This window comes from Plasmopara halstedii (genome assembly GCF_900000015.1).
Source record: "Plasmopara halstedii genome assembly, contig: Scaffold_816, whole genome shotgun sequence".
Taxonomy (NCBI): Eukaryota; Oomycota; class Peronosporomycetes; order Peronosporales; family Peronosporaceae; genus Plasmopara; species Plasmopara halstedii.
In genome coordinates this window covers 917,516-935,419 of record NW_020187732.1, presented here as the reverse complement: position 1 = coordinate 935,419, position 17,904 = coordinate 917,516, and the positions used below count along the sequence as shown (strand labels likewise).

At 45.2% G+C, this 17,904-nt stretch overlaps 9 protein-coding genes across 9 annotated transcripts; 4 read left to right on the top strand and 5 right to left on the bottom strand.

The window, feature by feature from the left end:
• Positions 1 to 840: 840 nt before the first annotated feature.
• PHALS_14143 (RxLR-like protein) lies at positions 841 to 1,192 on the top strand (the record flags this gene model as incomplete). The annotated part of the gene is made up of 2 exons (XM_024729890.1): positions 841 to 903; positions 995 to 1,192. The coding sequence occupies 2 exons, from the start codon at positions 841 to 843 to the stop codon at positions 1,190 to 1,192; spliced, it is 261 nt and encodes an 86-aa protein (XP_024580223.1).
• Positions 1,193 to 3,055: 1,863 nt separating this feature from the next.
• PHALS_14142 (uncharacterized protein) lies at positions 3,056 to 3,499 on the bottom strand (the record flags this gene model as incomplete). Its single annotated transcript, XM_024729889.1, has 2 exons — positions 3,056 to 3,206; positions 3,267 to 3,499. 2 exons carry the CDS (start codon positions 3,497 to 3,499, stop codon positions 3,056 to 3,058), a joined length of 384 nt encoding a protein of 127 aa, XP_024580222.1.
• A 1,633-nt stretch (positions 3,500 to 5,132) lies between these two features.
• On the bottom strand, positions 5,133 to 6,134 carry PHALS_14141 (d-isomer specific 2-hydroxyacid; the record flags this gene model as incomplete). The annotated part of the gene is made up of 1 exon (XM_024729888.1): positions 5,133 to 6,134. The coding sequence occupies one exon, from the start codon at positions 6,132 to 6,134 to the stop codon at positions 5,133 to 5,135; it is 1,002 nt and encodes a 333-aa protein (XP_024580221.1).
• Positions 6,135 to 6,277: 143 nt separating this feature from the next.
• PHALS_14140 (hypothetical protein L917_09195) lies at positions 6,278 to 7,459 on the top strand (the record flags this gene model as incomplete). Its single annotated transcript, XM_024729887.1, has 6 exons — positions 6,278 to 6,412; positions 6,480 to 6,551; positions 6,615 to 6,957; positions 7,036 to 7,091; positions 7,143 to 7,303; positions 7,372 to 7,459. 6 exons carry the CDS (start codon positions 6,278 to 6,280, stop codon positions 7,457 to 7,459), a joined length of 855 nt encoding a protein of 284 aa, XP_024580220.1.
• A 120-nt stretch (positions 7,460 to 7,579) lies between these two features.
• Positions 7,580 to 8,459, bottom strand: PHALS_14139 (RxLR-like protein; the record flags this gene model as incomplete). Its single annotated transcript, XM_024729886.1, has 5 exons — positions 7,580 to 7,655; positions 7,722 to 8,015; positions 8,086 to 8,173; positions 8,265 to 8,298; positions 8,376 to 8,459. The coding sequence occupies 5 exons, from the start codon at positions 8,457 to 8,459 to the stop codon at positions 7,580 to 7,582; spliced, it is 576 nt and encodes a 191-aa protein (XP_024580219.1).
• A 4,182-nt stretch (positions 8,460 to 12,641) lies between these two features.
• Positions 12,642 to 12,877, top strand: PHALS_14138 (uncharacterized protein; the record flags this gene model as incomplete). The annotated part of the gene is made up of 2 exons (XM_024729885.1): positions 12,642 to 12,679; positions 12,751 to 12,877. 2 exons carry the CDS (start codon positions 12,642 to 12,644, stop codon positions 12,875 to 12,877), a joined length of 165 nt encoding a protein of 54 aa, XP_024580218.1.
• Positions 12,878 to 13,423: 546 nt separating this feature from the next.
• Positions 13,424 to 13,710, bottom strand: PHALS_14137 (uncharacterized protein; the record flags this gene model as incomplete). The annotated part of the gene is made up of 2 exons (XM_024729884.1): positions 13,424 to 13,564; positions 13,636 to 13,710. 2 exons carry the CDS (start codon positions 13,708 to 13,710, stop codon positions 13,424 to 13,426), a joined length of 216 nt encoding a protein of 71 aa, XP_024580217.1.
• A 912-nt stretch (positions 13,711 to 14,622) lies between these two features.
• PHALS_14136 (serine threonine-protein phosphatase pp2a) lies at positions 14,623 to 15,582 on the top strand (the record flags this gene model as incomplete). Its single annotated transcript, XM_024729883.1, has 1 exon — positions 14,623 to 15,582. One exon carries the CDS (start codon positions 14,623 to 14,625, stop codon positions 15,580 to 15,582), a length of 960 nt encoding a protein of 319 aa, XP_024580216.1.
• Positions 15,583 to 15,943: 361 nt separating this feature from the next.
• On the bottom strand, positions 15,944 to 17,528 carry PHALS_14135 (trp protein for ciliary function; the record flags this gene model as incomplete). Its single annotated transcript, XM_024729882.1, has 2 exons — positions 15,944 to 16,077; positions 16,136 to 17,528. 2 exons carry the CDS (start codon positions 17,526 to 17,528, stop codon positions 15,944 to 15,946), a joined length of 1,527 nt encoding a protein of 508 aa, XP_024580215.1.
• Between the last annotated feature and the right edge of the window lie 376 nt (positions 17,529 to 17,904).

Below are 17,904 nucleotides of genomic sequence, written 5' to 3'. Positions count from 1 at the left end.
TGATTGGCCGATAGTTACTGGGTACATGTCGGTCACCGCTCTTGTATAGGAGCGAGATCTGTCCTCTTCTCTTAAACTTTGTCATTTTGCCGAGTTGGAATTAAGACGAGTGTACCACTTCTAGTATCTTGCTCCAAAGATGGATATCCACCAGGTAGTTAGCAAGCGGGAGACCATCTGGACTTGGGACCTTGCTTGATGTGGTGTGTTTCAGTGCATAATAGAAGTCGTTCACAGTGAGCGGACTATCTGGAATATGCTGGTCTTCTTCTTATAATTTGGTCTTGGTGTGCTGGAGGATTCTTGATAGCCTGAGTGGGTTCCACTTTGGCTTTGGATGGGAGTACTCACGAGATGGCGAGCAATAGATACCACTCCAGTACCTATTAAATTCTTCGCATACAAAATTTAAGTCTTCTGTCGATTGTACTGGGATAGTGGTCTTGTGCAGGAGCGTTGGAGGTCGAAAAAAAATACTTGGTACATTTTTCTGTCTGGGACAGGTCAGAGGCAAATTTTTGTCTGGGTTTGTGCTGATTTTTTTCTTCAATATGTGCTCGTAAGGTTTGCTGGAGCGAGCTCAGGGTTGTTGATACTTCTTCAGACGGGTTGAGATGCTGAAGGTGTTGAAGCTGATTGATGCGCAGGTGTAGATCTTCGATCTCGATTTGCCGTTTGTTCTTGTTATCGTTGAATAGCTGGCGTAAGTAGATGCAGTCTTGGCGCTTTTGTTCGTCGAGCAGGTATCCTGGGTTGAATGTCGATTTAATAATCGGGTTCATGGATTCTGCCATTTTCATCAGGGACATCTTCAGGTATTCTTGGGCTTCGGGTTATTCGATGACCCAGCTCGGGCATCTCCTCAGTGCTCTTGTTCTTGGCTTGAATAGTGCGGAACCGAGGGTGAAATCGATTTCGCAGTGGTCGGCTTTATTGGGCTGGTGCTTCCAATCATGTTTGAGTTGGGTGAGCTGCCGGTTGAATATATCGGAAGGAAGAAGTCGAAGCGAGCGTTTCGGTTTGGGCTGGTAAATTCGCGAACATGGGGGCTTTGCATGCGCCAGGCATCAAAAAGATTCAGAGCCTGCGTCCACTCCGGGAGTTCTTAACGGCCCTCGCGACGGGCTCTGTTGGTGGCGTGGACTTGATCGAGCTGGGTCGAAAAAACGAAATTGAAGTCTCCGAGAGCTAAATGTATGGCATTATCTTCGAATTGTCGGGGGAGACTATCAAAGAAGCTCGGTGGGTCGGATGGGTTTACTGGGGGCGAACACTGCATGTATATAGGCTGGAGAGCCATCGAGTGTACCTTTGAGCACGAGATAACTCGAGAGAGTGTCTGGGCCACTCACTTGAATTTCCATGATATCTTGGGATATCTTGGACCGGACAGGTGGGGGTGAGTAAAATACCAACTCCCGCCTTCCCGGTATACATGTTGGAATGGTCATGGGACCAAAAAGCGATGTTGTGGCCTTTTTCCACAAAAAGACCGCATGCTTTTGGTTAGCTGGGTTGGTGAACTTGATTTCTTGTAATGCGATAATATGGAACTTGGATGAAAAGAAGTTGAGTGTACTCTGAGTGAGTCGGTTAAACCCGTTCACATTGATAGAGTAGCCCCGTAGGGCCCAGTCTACATTAGAGAGAAGGCGGGCTGGGGGAGAGGCCCTTGCGCAGCTCGCAGATCGAGGTAGAAAGCTCAATTGGTAGACACATATTAGCCAATTTCTCCAATAGTTTGGATTAGAGTAAATTCAGTAGCGTTGCATCACCCCATAGTAACCAAAGTGTATGCTGAAGTCTCGGGGCCGGGGTCTGTGAAATCGCACACACTTTATATGGGTCGGAGTAGATGTTTGGGGTCATCACTTGAAACAATAAATCGAATTCGGCGATCCAGACTTGCTGCCAGAAAAGCGCTGATTATGGTTGAGACACTGTATGAGCATGGTCTAGTAATCTTCGGGATCTTGGGGGTTGAACACAGCTTGGATCTTGTCCTCAAATGTCTCGAGTTCTGGTAGCAGCTTCCTGTGAGCTGACCGTCCGTAACAAGGCGTGACCGTAGAACAGCCCATCATCACCTTGTAGTTTACTCGAGATAATCGTGACATAGAGCGGGTGAAAATGACTTAGCTGGCTTTTGACCGCGACTATGTTCATCTCCGGACTGTATTCTTCTTCAAATTTTTGAAGGAACTCCCGGATGTAACTGCACAGACTCTCAACCGACATGGAATCAACGTCGTAGACAATGGTTGTGCGCTGCACCTCGATCTAACTCACTTGGGGTTATTTGCGATCGGATAGATGAGCGATCTTGAATTATGGAGGGTGACGTCTATATCCGGAGAGATAGACGGCTCTTCCGAGCCCAGCGTAATTCACTCATACACGTTGTGAGACACGAATAGTGGATAGCCGGCTTGAGATAGTGGCAGCAGAAAGACTAGTGGCTGATCAGCTGGTACCGATGAGAATATTATCTTCTTGCTCCTCTCGATCAGATGATACGCATCGCATACATCTGGGAGAGGTGGAATGGGGATGGATATCATCGTTGCTTTGGAGGTCCACATCGAGGATGGTCTGACAGACAACGAGGTCATATCAGAGTCCGATCCGATATCGGCATCTGAGTCGCCTCCAGTGTCAGCTGCGTGTGGTTGATTGCACCCCTGCGTTAGAGGGAGCATCGCTGCTTGCTTTGGTAGCCAACACGTCTACGCTGGGCTTGTTCTTTCGCCTTTCCAATAAAAACGGTGGGGTCTCATTATTATAGGCTTGAATACGGTGACTGACAACACAATAGCCACACGCAGTGAGCTAGATCTGGCGTAGCGGCTCTTTGCCTTCGATTATAATAGCCGCTGAGGGGGGGCTCTTTCTGTTAAAGTAGACCCTTATATTGCGTGACTGTAGTCCGTTGGCGGTTTGGGCTGGGGTAATGAACACGAGAGGTGCGTTGTGGGCCAGAAACCAGTCGTAGATGATGCTGTCGGTGACGTCATCAGCGAGGCGTTGTAACTCCACATAGTACCAGTGCGAATACTTAGAGTAGGACGAAGAGTTGAAGGTCTTTCCACAGATGGAAAGGCTCCGATTGTCCAGCTTCGTGCACATCTCGCGATCGGAACACGTGAAGCTCACTCCTTTTCCCCGAACTACTTAAAGTCACGGAGGTGGATGATACACCTCCGTGACTTTAACGTCCATAGCGTGGACTTCTGATCATCTTCCTCATGATCTCCGTGTCCGAAAACGTGAAGGTCAGTTCTCTCGCGGGATTCCACATGGGATAGCACTGATCGCTGTTAACAGGTGTGGGTACGCCACGTAGCGCTGCCGCCTTTCGCTCATTGATCGTGCGGTCTTCGTCCTTGAACGCTCGTTCAGCTTCCGCAAAAGTTGCGTCCGTGGGGATAGTCACTTGCTGGCGTGATGACTTTGCACGCCATTGCTTGCACCATTCGATGTTAGCGGCTGAGGTCTTCATGATGCAGAGGTAGATCAACTTGATTTTTTATGTTCGAGAGATAGTAAATACAGGGTGCAGATGGATTTCAATCAATGTAGTATTTTGTGATTTTTTTTCCTTGAGATGCTAGATTCGACTGCGTAGTCGCGTAGTGTAGAATGTCAAACTCTTAAGCTGATTTTTAATACTCCAAGGGATCACTCGCAATGAGACAGTATAGAAAGTAGTAGGCAGCACCTGAAGAGTCAAATCAGAGTGCGAAGCGAACCTCAATTCGCGGTAATTCCGATATGCACACTTCGGGAGAGCAATAGCACTCACAAATGAGATCTATAAGTTCAATCCCACCAACAAGCGTGGTAGGCGAAACTGATTACAAACCAGGTCGTGGAAAGCACTGGGTCTCTCACCAAACTCACAGAGGTCAACTGCATGAGCTAAGGGACGGTCTGGAATAGGCGGTTGATTGGCACCAGCGGGCGTCAGAGAGTCGATAGCAAGCTTGAGCTTGTCTGTTGGCTTGTAGGTAGCTGGCAAATTGGAAAATGTAATTACTCTTGGAGTAAGCGGATTGCGATCCGCTAAACTCATACTTGTTCTAAGTATAGAGCGAAAGGTCGATGAACTAACTTACGCTTCCTCTAAGCGCAAAGCTACGGCAGCTCCGCTGCACTGAACGTCCAAACGCATAGGTGTGCTGGGCTCTGCCCCGACGCGGTGACCAATTTCAGGTGGGTTAGATACATAACCACGACGTGATTAAGTCTGCAAAATTCGGTGCGACTATTCAGCTTGCAGTAGGATGAGCTTGGCTTGCTGAACCGGGTCCAGCTCATCAATTACAAGCTGGACGTCACCATGAGCTCCGCAGCGGAGTGTCGTACCATTTTCCAAATTAGGGAAATTTCACTGTATGCGCAGAGGAATGTAGAGATACCTTTTTCTGTAGCAGATAGATATGCTGTTTTGGATTGGGTGAGGGCACAAGAAGTTTTTAGTACTGTTTCAAATTTGACATAATCTTAAATTTATCTGAAATCGATGCGCAAAACTTATTACTTGATTATGCGAGGGTAGCTTTGGTCCAATCTTGAGTGAAGCATGAGAACCAATCTTTTGTGCGTTTGTTAGCACAGATAGTTTGAGCCGAAGCTTTCTGTGTCCAAGGTTCACGGTTATTCCGTTGTATACTCCTTTTTCACGCTGGAGAGAAGAGCTGACTGCCAGGTGAAACTGGCTGTAATTATGCAGACTATAGATTGTTCACACACAGTGTGGACGTAACATTTCGTGCTGTACTGCCTTACATTGTCTTTTGAGCAAAAAGCATTTAGTGTGTTTTTCATGGTCTGGTTGTGTAGTTTGCTTGAGGTGCTCACTGTCATATGTTATGTCAAGTTACCAACATACGCATGATATGATGACTCTCCGTCCAAAACAGTTCGAGGCTCTACTATGGAACGGAACTCGGTCCCAAAAAATAGCTACCAGCATCCTGCGCTGGGAGAAGTTTAATCCTTTCCGGTAGCTTATTTGCCATTTTTTAAGGAACAGATACTCAATAATTAAGGTATGAGTAAAAGTCTGATACTTTCGGACAAATCAAAAATGTATCCCAATTACGACATTTAATTGCTTCATCAACGAAAGCTTATTTGACCTCATTCACCAGATTCTCCTTAGCTTGGTAAGCTTTAATGTTAGCCATAGTAGTGTGGGCAATATTGTGTAAGGCCTCTTCGGTAAAGAATGCCTGATGGCCCGTGATGATAACATTGGGAAAAGTAAATAAACGAGCAAGGGTTTCATCGGCAATGACAGAGCCCGAACAATCCGCATAAAAGTAGTCTTCCTCACCTTCAAATACATCGAGACCAACAGAAGAGAATTTTCGGCTCTTTAAGCCATTCACGAGAGCCTTAGTGTCGATGAGACCTCCTCGACTAGTATTGATCAGCATTACGTCTTGCTTCATTTTTGCAATGCTCTCGGAGTTTATCATATGTTTAGTGGACGGTAATAGCGGACAATGTAACGAAATGATGTCTGACCGAGTCCAAAGCTCATCCTTACTGACATACTCGACACCATAACTCAGAGCCTCGGGGTTTTGCTGCACGTCAAAAGCGATGACTTTGCAGCCAAAACCAGCTACGATGCGAGCGAAGAGAGCGCCAATCTTTCCCGTGCCGACGACACCAACGGTCTTGCCATTCAGGTCGAAACCTAACAGACCAGCGAGTCGAAAATTCTGCTCACGTGTCCGATTGTACGCCCGATGAATCTTGCGATTCAGCGTCATCATGAGAGCAGCAGCGTGCTCAGCCACTGCATATGGAGAGTAGGAAGGCACACGAACAACTGGCATATCTAGTTCCTTTGTGACTTTTAAGTCTACCATGTCAAAACCAGCACAGCGCAAGAACAAGACTTTGGTGCCACCCGTAGCTAAAATGCGTAGAGTAGCCTCGTTGGCAACGTCATTGACAAAGATACACACACCTTCGCACCCGTTAGCCAACTTTGCAGAATCAGCATCGAGACGCGAGGTGAAGAATTTGAGTTCATGCGTAGGGGTGATACCTTCCATTTTGGCAACACGCTCCATCGAATTAATGTCGTAGCCATGCGTAGAGAAGAAGGCGATCTTCATTGTAGTCACAAACAAGTGCTTTCGAAACTGATTTTGAAGTGAGAATTACTTGAAATTTATTTCGTTGTCTGTAATAAATACTCAGGAATATTACATCATTATAGCTTTTCAGCTTTTTCAGCTTTTTCAGCTCTTCAAGCCACATGCCAAGGGAAGAGCTACCCATCGTCAGTTTGCTACTCGAGCGCCAAAGGCATCATTTACCTCTTGACTGTTTTCCGATAGCAGCAAATATTAGCAATTTGCCTCTTTATCTCGGTGAGGCTGGTGCAGCGCAGGTCAATGTCGCTCGAAATGATTGGCGGGGTGCGAAATAATTTATCTAAGTATTGTTCCTAACTACAGGATATAGATTTCTTAAGAGCCAACAAAATTGAAGCAGTTATTGCAGTAGGAACTGGAAATTTGACTGTAAAGGTGATGGTTGTATGCGTCTGTTGTTAAAATTGTTATTGATGTGCATCTGATTGATCTATGTAGCCTTGTGAGATGCTGTTGATCGATATTCTGGATATGGAAGATGAACTGCTATTGCCTCACTTTAATGAATGCATTGAATTTCTCAAGCAGCGTGTAATGCGTGGTGTTAAACCAATAGCAGTGCTTGTGCACTGTGTGTATGGTCAATCGCGTAGTGCCGCCATCTGTATAGCGTTTTTAATGGCAACGCAAAAGAAAACACTACTGGAGGCATACGATGAAGTACAGAAAGCTCGACCATGCATCTCAATAAATCCTGGCTTTTTAATGCAGCTTGAGCTATTTGGGCGGATGGGGAACGACCCCAATATCATGGGTAATACACCTGCACATGCCGAGTTGCGTACGATGATAGCAAGGCGGCAGCGGTTGATGACAACACTAGCTGATATTTCAATGACTCCACACGTCACACATCCAGGAAATTTGATTTGCTGTCGAAAGTGCAATTATGTGCTCTGTACGACAAACAACCAGGTTCGACGCGGTACGTACGGATTTTTTTATTCTGCTTATCATTGCTTGCAGTTGTTGCATAGGCCAGTCAACGGAGGACTTTGCTCTGGAATCTACATAGAACCGATGAAGTGGATGACGGGTATATCTGTATTCGTATCTAGCAACGATGGCAAGCTGGTCTGTCCATCTTGCAAGGCAAAGCTTGGCTCATGGAACTGGAATGGAGTCAAGTACGAAATGCTTTAATGCTTTTTCTGGTTGATTTCAGTCGTTTATATTGTTTCTTCTTACGCTCCAGATGCAGTTGTAAACACTTTGTCAGCCCAGCATTTCAGTTAGTACCAAGCAGAATACAGAGTCGCGCCAATAAGCAATGCAGCCATTAAGCAATGCAGAAACAACAGCATCTGCGTAGCCATAGTGCTTATTGACATTGACAGTCAAGATAAATTCTTCGCGTGGTCAATACGAGTACTGAATGTGTGCCATGATTTATCCCATTAAAACTATGGGATATTCAGGAGCGGAATGCTGTACGGCATGCGGTCATAATTTTGATTCACTCCTAACCTAGGATCACCCCTATAGCACACATAGTAGCATCAGCAAAGCAAGTCAAACATGCACGATGCTTCAGTTGCAACCCACTCTCGAGGCGGAAGCAATACCTCCTGCTTTCGAAAGACTCGCCCAGGATCACGCACTGCTAGCATCTTGAGGTCTTGAGAGCAATTCGTCCATGTAGGGCAGCAGTTATCAATGCAAGGCGTGCCAGGTGTCTCCACTGCAGGCACGTCATAAACCTCAGGGCGCGGAATGAGGTCTCCAGCACGAAATATGCAGTAGCCGTCCTTGCAGTATCCCTTTCTTGAGCAAAAGGCAGCCACATCCAAGCGCTGTTTGAGACTACAGCCAATTCGTACTAGACACTGGCCCAGCATGCTGAGAAACACAACACCAGCTATAAACATAACCAAAAGATTGAATCATCTGACCAACATTAGCTAGCCACCTGTAGCATGGACAGAGATAACGCTGGGTATCTTGAAACTGCCTTGGACAGTTCATCCGACATGATGCGACCTGATCAGGTAAACATTCTTCGTCCAGCACAAGCACATTATTTTTAGTTTGTTATCATTCATCAAAGTTTAAGAAATAACTTCTAGCTACATAAATGCACTCATGTACCTGTTGACATTAGATTACTTTCAAGCAGCATCGCCTTCAGAATAAGTCAGTTTTAGAATGCATATGACAAACATTTACGCGCTTAAGAACATGGTCAGTTACTACACTTGCCTGGGTGCGCACTTGCAGGAAAAGTAGTAGCAATGTCGCGAACAGAGCAAAAAATTGAGCCTCTTGTCTTGCCATATCTGTCATGTATAGCGATCGACCAGTAACGACTATCTATATATATATAAATTCGGCAATCTAGAAATTAGAATCCATGTATATGGGGTTGGTAGCTCAAAAACAAAATGATTTCCAACTCATTCACGCAGTCATGAGTCATTTTAGCGCTGATTTGCTGCGTTTCAACCATGCGTGGGTCCGCTTTTTTTAAAGCTGGTATCCGAAGACTTTATTTCAAACGACGCATATCTTACAAAATTCACTCTTTCGATCAACATCACTGGCCCAGGTCATTGCGGTACACTTCTGGATGTGCTTTGTTCGTCAAGATGCTGCCAAGAAATTGTTAACATCGTGACATCAGATACCCGCATTTTAAAGCCGACAATTATGCGCAGCATCATCGTCAAATTTATGATAGTCAGTTAAGTAACTAGTCACATCAGCGAATGTGTCGAATGGTTACGAGGTCGTTGAGCGCTTTCCAACGATAGCTGACTTCAGTGGATTCGCTTTTTACAATGACTCGCGTTCGTAGAGCGCATTTTCGAAAAGATGATCGTTCTTCTCAAATTTGCAAGCGTATTGCTTGGTCGGATAGATCCGTACTTCTCAAAATTGCAAGCGTATCGCTTAACAAATGTGAATGAGTATTCGGTCCACTGTGCTTGTGGAAATGAAAGCTACTAAAGTATTACAAGCCACAGATGCATAGATTCGAGCTCTGAGTAAATCATGCACGACGATTTACCTTTTTACGGCCTTTAAGCCAATGTCAATCACTCGGCCGCTCCAATTGAGCGTCAAACTAATTGGCTTTGATGCAAACTGGCCAAAATCGGATTGATGCTCTCTTGCGGCCCATTCCTAGCTACTCGAGACGATTAAGCCTTTAGTATAACTCAACAAAACGCGTAAGACTTTGGTTAGCCTGCGCGGAATGTATGATGTATGCATGTACAAGGGGACGGAGTTTCTTTCTGGCAACGACCAAATTTTACTCACTGTAGCGAGGCGTTGGGAAAACAGACAATGCATTGTGAGTAAGGTTACAGCGTTGGAAATGATATCACAATTTGCTGTTTCTATGTGCTTTGTCGGCCTCTGGTACCTGCCTGTTTGCTTTTGCAAACCCTGCCTTTCAGTCATAGCGCCGTGCACTCAAATTGTTTAAATGAACTATAGATTTTACTTGAAGTGTAACCTAGTTGATATCAGCAAATTGATCCATATCGACAACAACTTTATATTAATGCAGTATGCCATTGTTTCGGTACAGTAATCGACCAAGCCAAGAATTAAAATTTTGTAAAGCCTGGAGAGGCGTGTACTGCTCTTGTAAACGTATACTAAGTGGTGGGAGCAATTCGCTCTAGCATCAATCTCTCCGCGCAATTGCATGAAAGGATGTCTCAACCACGCGGTAGGCACGCTCCAAAATGATTTGAAGTAAAAGTGCCAATTCGGTGCTTGATAGCCTGGACAAAAGTGCAAAATAAATCGTGTGCGCGAGCCTTGATGCAACACAACGTCGTTGTGGCGTGAATATTTTTAACGAAAGCTTAGGCTTATCTGCACCACCAACGATGTCGCCAAGAACAATGGGGTCAGCTTATTGCTAACACAGTCCCAAAAGACCATGATGCTGGTTCAATGTACGTGGAACTTGAATTACTAAAGATACTTTCCATTCGGATTATTCTGCCGGATCCGGTAGCTTGGCCAAGGCAAAGACGCATGTGGTGAGGTTCTTACCCATTAGCGTGATTCACACGCGCATACATAAATGGTTGCATATTGTATATTGTGCGCAGCCTAAATTGTGCTTGCTTGGCCGCAGATTTTTTCTACACTTAGACTGCAGCGGGACTGCCGTAGCGTTGCGCTTAGAGGAAGCGTAATTTACACCGACCTTTCGTTCTATACTTAGAACAAGTACTAGTTAGCAGATCGCAATCCGCTTACTCCAAGAGTAATCCCAAGGCTAATTAACTCTTCCGTTTAAAATTCAAAACTGGCTTTTATTTATCTTTATCTGCGGCAAAGCCGCCTAAATTTAAATGTTTAGATTTCTCTAAATATATATAGTAAAATCTAAATACATGCATAACTACTGACTACCTAGCCCCGTACCGTATTCTTGTTTGGGTGCAGTCACACCATGTTCATCTCGTGTGACACACACCCCTGTTACCAGGGGACGTGTAACCCCGTTACAGAGACACTCTTCCGGAGGGGGAAATCTTAACATGATGTAATACCACACAGTTGCACACTGCAAATCGAGTGGGTCTGTACTGTCAGCGAACGCTTTTTTAAGCGACTTTCGGATTGAAAATTCATGCGTTCCAAAACTAATACATCAGCGTATCCAAAAATATGCGTGGAACAGTGCAGCGCATGTTGCGTCTGACCCGTATGCCATAAGTAATGCCTTGCCAATACGCGACGTCGCAGTTGCAAGATACGACTGATCATAGTGTGGGCGATGCAAAAACGTAGCCGTTATAGCATGAAGCTGATTGGTTTATACTTTGCCTCGGCAAAGAGGAGAAGCAATTTTTATTTTCCAGAGAGACTTCGAAATGATTTTGCTTTGCCTAACGACGCATGATCGGTGAGGACCAAGAATGGATATAAGCTAAGCAGGTATCTTGACAAGAGCATACTTCATATCGCGAACCGCCTTGTCATTCTTCAGAAAATTCATCTTCACTGCTTTAGTCGCAACAACACGTTCATGTGTGTTTGCATCTTTTCGATGTTGCAAGGGCGGCAAGGGTCGGAGAGCAACATACGATGTATTATGACCGGTCTGAATTTATACGGGTCGCAATTGGGATACACACGACGCATTCTTTGGAAACTTGGAAAGCTGCCTTTCTGTCACTACCAAACACCATTCAATGTTGCCCCTCGTTACTCCAAGTGGAAGATTTTGCCGAGCTTTAAGGTTTGCTAGTTGTGCTAAAAATTGCAGATGGATCACCTCGTTGATATCTTCCGTACCAAGATGTGACTTTGTAAAGGGTAAGTGTGACGTCGTCGACAATTTCTTGCGAAGCATGAAGATGGTTTGGTGAGAAAAAGTCTATATCCTCGGTTGGCGCCTTCTTAATGGGTAAGGAATGATGGCGGTGAATTGCACATGCTTTATTGAGCGTATAGAAGTCACCATTCTGACGTAAAGGCAGATTCCCAGAAAGAACGTGCTGCAGAACTTCGTGCTTACTTGTCGTTTGCTCGAAAGCCTTCACTTGTCAAGGGAATATCAACTGCTAAGGTGAGACAATTATCTCGCTCTCTCATTGCAGTCAGAATTTCAAGCGGGATGCTCAGAAAGTGGTTACTTGTGCCCAAAGACTGTCTTTTGAGCCAGCGACGGTCAGGAGCCTGGCGATTTGGCTGCTAGGGCCACATCGTGCTTACGTTCGTACTTACTTTTATAATAAATTTGCTCGGTCATGCAGCGCAAAAATTGTATGTGAACATCCGCCTCAATGACGTAGCACTGTGTGCGCTTAAGTGCTTTGTTTGTCACCATAGACAAGTGCTGCTGTGGTGCGAACAATATTGTGTTTTTGAAATGAAGTATGGACTACCGGAAAACTCCGCGAAGATGAAGGCCATTGTGCATACACCAACGCCACAATTCCAAACTGGACTTAGTAAGTGACTTTGTTCGAACCTAAACTAGAGCAAGTATAGTGCACTCTACACCTACCTTACACGGTCCCTCATTTGCTTACTTAAAGACATACTCTCTCGAACTACCCCGCTCACTCCACTCACGAATGAAAAAATTCTTATCACAAATTGGTAGAGTCACTGCTCGAAATGGTGAAGATATACATAGTGTTACAGACTCAGCGAAACCAGCGCATCGCAGCAAAGATGGACCCTTATATAGTATCAGGTTTTGGCTCTGATAGTCACGACTGACGGTCGCTTGTCTTCACGCTTTTGCCCTGGAGACCGCGACACAAAATAACTCCCATCCGTCCCTATTCTCATGGAGTCCCAGCTTATAGGTGTAAGTATCCGTATCATTTACACCATCAATTCGGAGACAGTGGCTTACCGCAACTTCCACCTCCCGATCTCCCTTCGAGGCGCTTGTCAATATATTGCTGATTGTATGTACAACATTGAAGCTATCAATGATTTATTCCAGGTCAAAAGGCACGTAAGCTAGGAAGCAAAAGAACGATGCGAGCGACCAAATATTTTCGATGCTCAGTCGATCTGTGATATATAAGTCTTAGCCAGGCCATAACGACGATGTGATCATTTCTTGAATTCTTGAATCTTGATTTAGAACGAACTCGCGTTCCGGCACGCTGAAATTATCCAGCCCTAAAGAAATGTTAAAAGAAAGTTCGACATTTTACTTAATGCACTCGCCCAAAGATGCACGAATATGGTCCGTGTTCTCGTCATTCTAGACCTGCGCGTATACTCTTATGCGTCGTATGTTACTAGACGACACTAATGTGTCACCAGGCTTTTCGTGGCTTTGCAAAATTCAAAAATTTGAATGTTGACGGCCACAATTACGAGCTATGGGCTTCATCCCTCTTAGAGAGAGTTGATGTCTTCGGGGCTAGGTCTAATCAATCTGGACTACCACAAGGTACAGTCAAACAAAGCTATTTTTCAGTCCAGCCGCAAAGTGCCCACCGGGCGCCTGACTCCTCGTACATGTCACCTTAATGTAGAGGAGCAGTTGTAGCACCTACATATTCCACGGATTTGTTCAGCAGCGAAGCAGCCTATCACTATCTCTTTAGCAAAGTTGAGGTTCATTGCCTAGTTTCACTTTTACAGCTTTTATACCCAGATTCCAACCTTAACTCATGAAACGAACGTTGGCTTCGTATTCAATAAACAAATTGTGAACGCGGAAGTTTTCGGTTAAGTGTCATGACGATGACTGCTACCGCTTTTTATAAATTAATTAACTTACATCCCGGATATTAAAGAATTCAACTCTAGACAGAGCGCTCAACTTTTTTCATATTTAGACGGGAAAGATAGACTTTCGACTGGGTATGGTTATCCTGAGTAGGCTTTGCAAGCAACCGCAAAATTGTCGCTTCAACGCTATCCATGTTTGCATCACAGATGTACCGCTAGCGCATCGCGCTGTAGCTTATATAAAAAAACTCCAAGGCCATATAAATCTTTCGTTTTCAAAATGGACATTCTCCCCGTATTGCTCCAAAAGGGTGGACTGCTTAGCAGAAGTGTTCTCGCTACCCACGCATAGCTGATTCATGTCTGTCACTGTCTCACCAGCGCATTTATTAAGCCTCGGGGCGAGCGATACTCACTTTTCGCCATCGGACTGCTGACTGTGCTCTTCCTCCCGATTACGTTGTGAAAAAGTTGATTGCGTGTCTTGTTGTTCTGAGATTGAACGTCGTCAAGGAGTAGTGCGTCGCACACGTGCCAGCCTTACGCTACGCATTGTACAATGGATCCGTAGTAAGAAGATATTTTTTTCCAATTAAGCCGGACTTTATTAGCAATACAGAGCTCTTGACGCTAAAGCGAAAAGAATTCTTGACCCAAGCGGCACTCGGTTCGGCACCAAAATGGTACTCGGCAAACTTATTCTTTGTTGTAATCAACGCAGACTCAAAGAGTCAAAACTGCCGCTGTGTGATGAGCGCGGTGACCCGTTGCATCTGGTAGCACTCATAGCAGATCCGACATACAAGTTTAAGTACGGCTGTTTCTGTCCACCCTCATCCATACCAAGTGATACTTCTGAGCTTTGCTCAAAGTCCAAAAGATGATAGTGATAGGGTACGTACCCCGTCACAACTTATTTATACTCTTACACCACCCGTGCACTCTTTTGAATCTATGCAATGTAGTTCAGCCATCGTACAAACGGCTTCAGTGTCACACGCTGATAGGTGAGTGCAATAATGTATTCCCATAGATTTGAGCATAGGTCGCTAAAACAGATGTCCTAACCTTCAACTAACATCCTTAGTTCGTGCTCCTTAATATCCTAGTAGTATCAATACTCACCATAAAAAATATTAAGCCTACCATTTTATACACTAACACAACATAAGGAATTAACGCCTTATCGCTAATTCATCCTCGGATTGGCTGAGCTCAAAAGCCAGAAGAGGGGGGGGTGTTCCTCACCAAGCACAAAATCCCGGTTTAGACTATGGACTCACGCGGCGAGATGAAGGCGCTGGATGCGCAGATCGAGCGTCTGCGTCGTGCAGAGAACCTTACAGAAACAGAGATTTATGAGCTCTGCCAAAAAGCTAAGGAAATTCTAGCGGGCGAGTCTAATGTACAGCCCGTCAAATGCCCTGTAACGGTCTGTGGTGACATCCATGGCCAGTTTTACGACCTTCTCGAACTTTTCCGAATAGGTGGTGTCTGCCCAGATACTAACTACTTGTTTATGGGTGACTATGTCGATCGTGGCTATTATTCGCTCGAAAGCGTTGCTCTCTTGGTTGCACTTAAAGTGCGGCACCGTGAGCGTATCACCATCTTGCGTGGCAACCACGAAAGTCGTCAGATTACGCAGGTATATGGATTTTACGACGAGTGTTTGCGTAAATACGGCAACGCAAATGTCTGGAAGTACTTTACCGATCTATTTGACCACCTGCCAATGACGGCGCTCATCGAGAACCGCGTCTTCTGCATGCATGGCGGCCTATCGCCCTCAATTGACACGTTAGACCACGCACGCGCACTTGATCGCGTGCAGGAAGTGCCTCATGAAGGACCTATGTGTGATCTAGTGTGGTCTGACCCTGACGACCGTTGTGGATGGGGCATTTCCCCTCGTGGTGCCGGCTATACCTTTGGTCAGGACATTACGGAGCAGTTTAAGCGCAGTAATGGTCTTACGTTTATTGCGCGCGCCCATCAGCTGGTTATGGAAGGATATCAGTGGACCCATAATCGCGGTGTCGTAACCATTTTTAGTGCCCCTAATTACTGCTACCGCTGTGGTAACCAGGCAGCGCTTATGGAGATTGATGAAGTCATGGCAGATCGCAGCGGAGACAAAGTATACGAGACGTGCAAATTTATTCAATTCGATCCTGCTCCCCGTGACAGCAACTTTAACGAGAAGAAGCGCACTCCTGACTACTTCTTGTAGACTCTCCTTTGAAGCGTAGCATGGACTGAATAGGTGTGAAGTGGAACGTAGCCGACACGACGAGTAGTGGCCTGAAGGGAAGAGAATAAGCACGGCTAAGAATGTCAGTTGACAAACTGTTTAAGACGCTTTTGAAAAGACAAAAAAGTCAAGCAGAGAGGAGACCGATTCGGATACCGGTGGAGTGAGATCGATTTGCTAGGACTTTTGACGCGTAAAATCATTAGGCCACTCGTGGCCCTGCTATTCTCTTAGGTATATTTCCTGACGATGTGAAGCAACACAGAAGTCTTCATACATGCACGATTTAGCTTATAGTTATGTTTGTTGCAGAAATTTATCCTTTGTGCACGTGAAATATCTAAAGCATTGTGAGAAATTCCTGAAGCTGTTTTTTCAGCTCCAGCGAGTCATTGTGTGCCGGATTCAATGTAAGTGCACGATTGACCTTGGTAAATGAGTCGTGGAAGTCGCCCACCTTATAAGCAAGCAAAGCTGCACATCAACAGATAAGGATGTCAGATGAAGCTATCGAAACAAATAAACTGCATACCGCGATTGTAGCTCGGCTCAAAGATGAAGTCTGCAAGAGATTCGGATAGTTGAAAATTGGCATGTGCCTGGTCCATATTGCCCTTGCGCAATTCAAGTACGCCAAGATTATTGTACGACTCGGCGTGATTGCTGTCTATCGAAACAGCGATCTTAAATGCCTGGTACGCTAAACCAAGATCTCCGATACCGATAGCAACTTGGCCAATGTTGTACCAAACGTCAGCCATGCAGTCGTCCGATGCAAGTGAAAGAGCTCGATCAAAACACGAGAGTGTGATATCATATTGTGACGCGTAGAAACAGCAAAGACCGATGTTACACCAAAGCTCTGTCGTATTGACACCCATCTGCAGCAAACGCCGGTAGTAGCGCAGTGCAACTTCTGGGTGATCAGTATAAAAGTAATTGGATGCCAAGCATGCGATGGCTTCAACATTCGATGCATCCAATTGTAACACTTCTTTATAAACGCTCACACTCTTCTCCACGTCGTTCAGCATGTCATGAACACGCGCAATGCTCACAAGGAGTTGCGTATCTCCCAAAAATTTGGCCTTACCCTTTTCATACCTATCGAGGGCTGTGTTTGGCTGATCGAGTCGTAGATACACCTTACCAAGCTCCAGAAATGTTATAATCATATCTTGGTTCCGTAGCGATGATTCAAATTGCTTTTCTGCGTCACGGAATAGTCCTAGCTGATAGTAACATTTACCAAGCCTTGCCTTCCACCACCAGTCCTTGTAGTCGGCAGCTACTGTTGCTTCTGCAGCCAATTCAAGTGCTTTCCGTGGATTGTGTTCACAGTAGAGCAAATAGTCTACAAGTGCCTTTGCAATGGCAGGCCGTTTCGCGTACCGCTTAAGATCGAGACGGTTTACATCGATAAAGACCCCCGAGTCGGTTGCCTGCATCGACGCTGTGCCAAGTCGCACTTGTCGTCCTAACGTTGTTGCAGGACGTGAAGTACCCGGTCGATTGCCCTGCAGCGCTTGATCAACCGAAATGTTTCCCGTTCCTGGTCTTGAACTCGTTCCGGGTCTTGCATACCCACTAAGTGGACGTCCGGTGGATGTCATGGGCCGCAGACTCGGATTCCCTAGGCCTGCCCGCGAATTTGGACGATTTAATGACGTGCCAGGACGAGGCATGGATGCCATAACATTGTCGTCCATGAGAAGATCCGCAGCACCATCTTCTTCTAGCTCCGAATCGTCGATAAAGTTTTGCATTGTCATAGCCTTCGTCTTGGTTACCCAAGCTGCTTGATCGTACGGATTTTTAGCCAAGATGTCAGTGCATATGTCGATACAGTCAGTAAATCTTCTTTGGCGCGAGCGCAATAGAGCCATGTAAAATGGATCCACCTGATCAAACGCATCGAAGTCCATTAGAACGATAATACTGGTACATGTATCATTCCTTGCGTCGTTTCGAGGCTACGCATGCAAGAATATCTAAACATATTTCAGCAAGTAAAATTAACATTCTACTTTGGATACTTATAAAGAAAAATAGCAATTAATATAAAATGTCCAAAATATATATCACAAAAGAAATGTGCATTGCATGTAATGTGACATTCAAACAATGCAGATCTTTTGCTTTTTGATACTTCAAGTGATCTATGATGACAGACGTGTACTATTGAGTGCTGCCATGATCGAGTCGAAGGAGCAAACAATCATTCGTCAAAATAATTATTGAGAAGACAATTGCTTGAAAAGCTTTCTTTTAAGGGCGAGATGCTCTGTACTTTCAATCTAG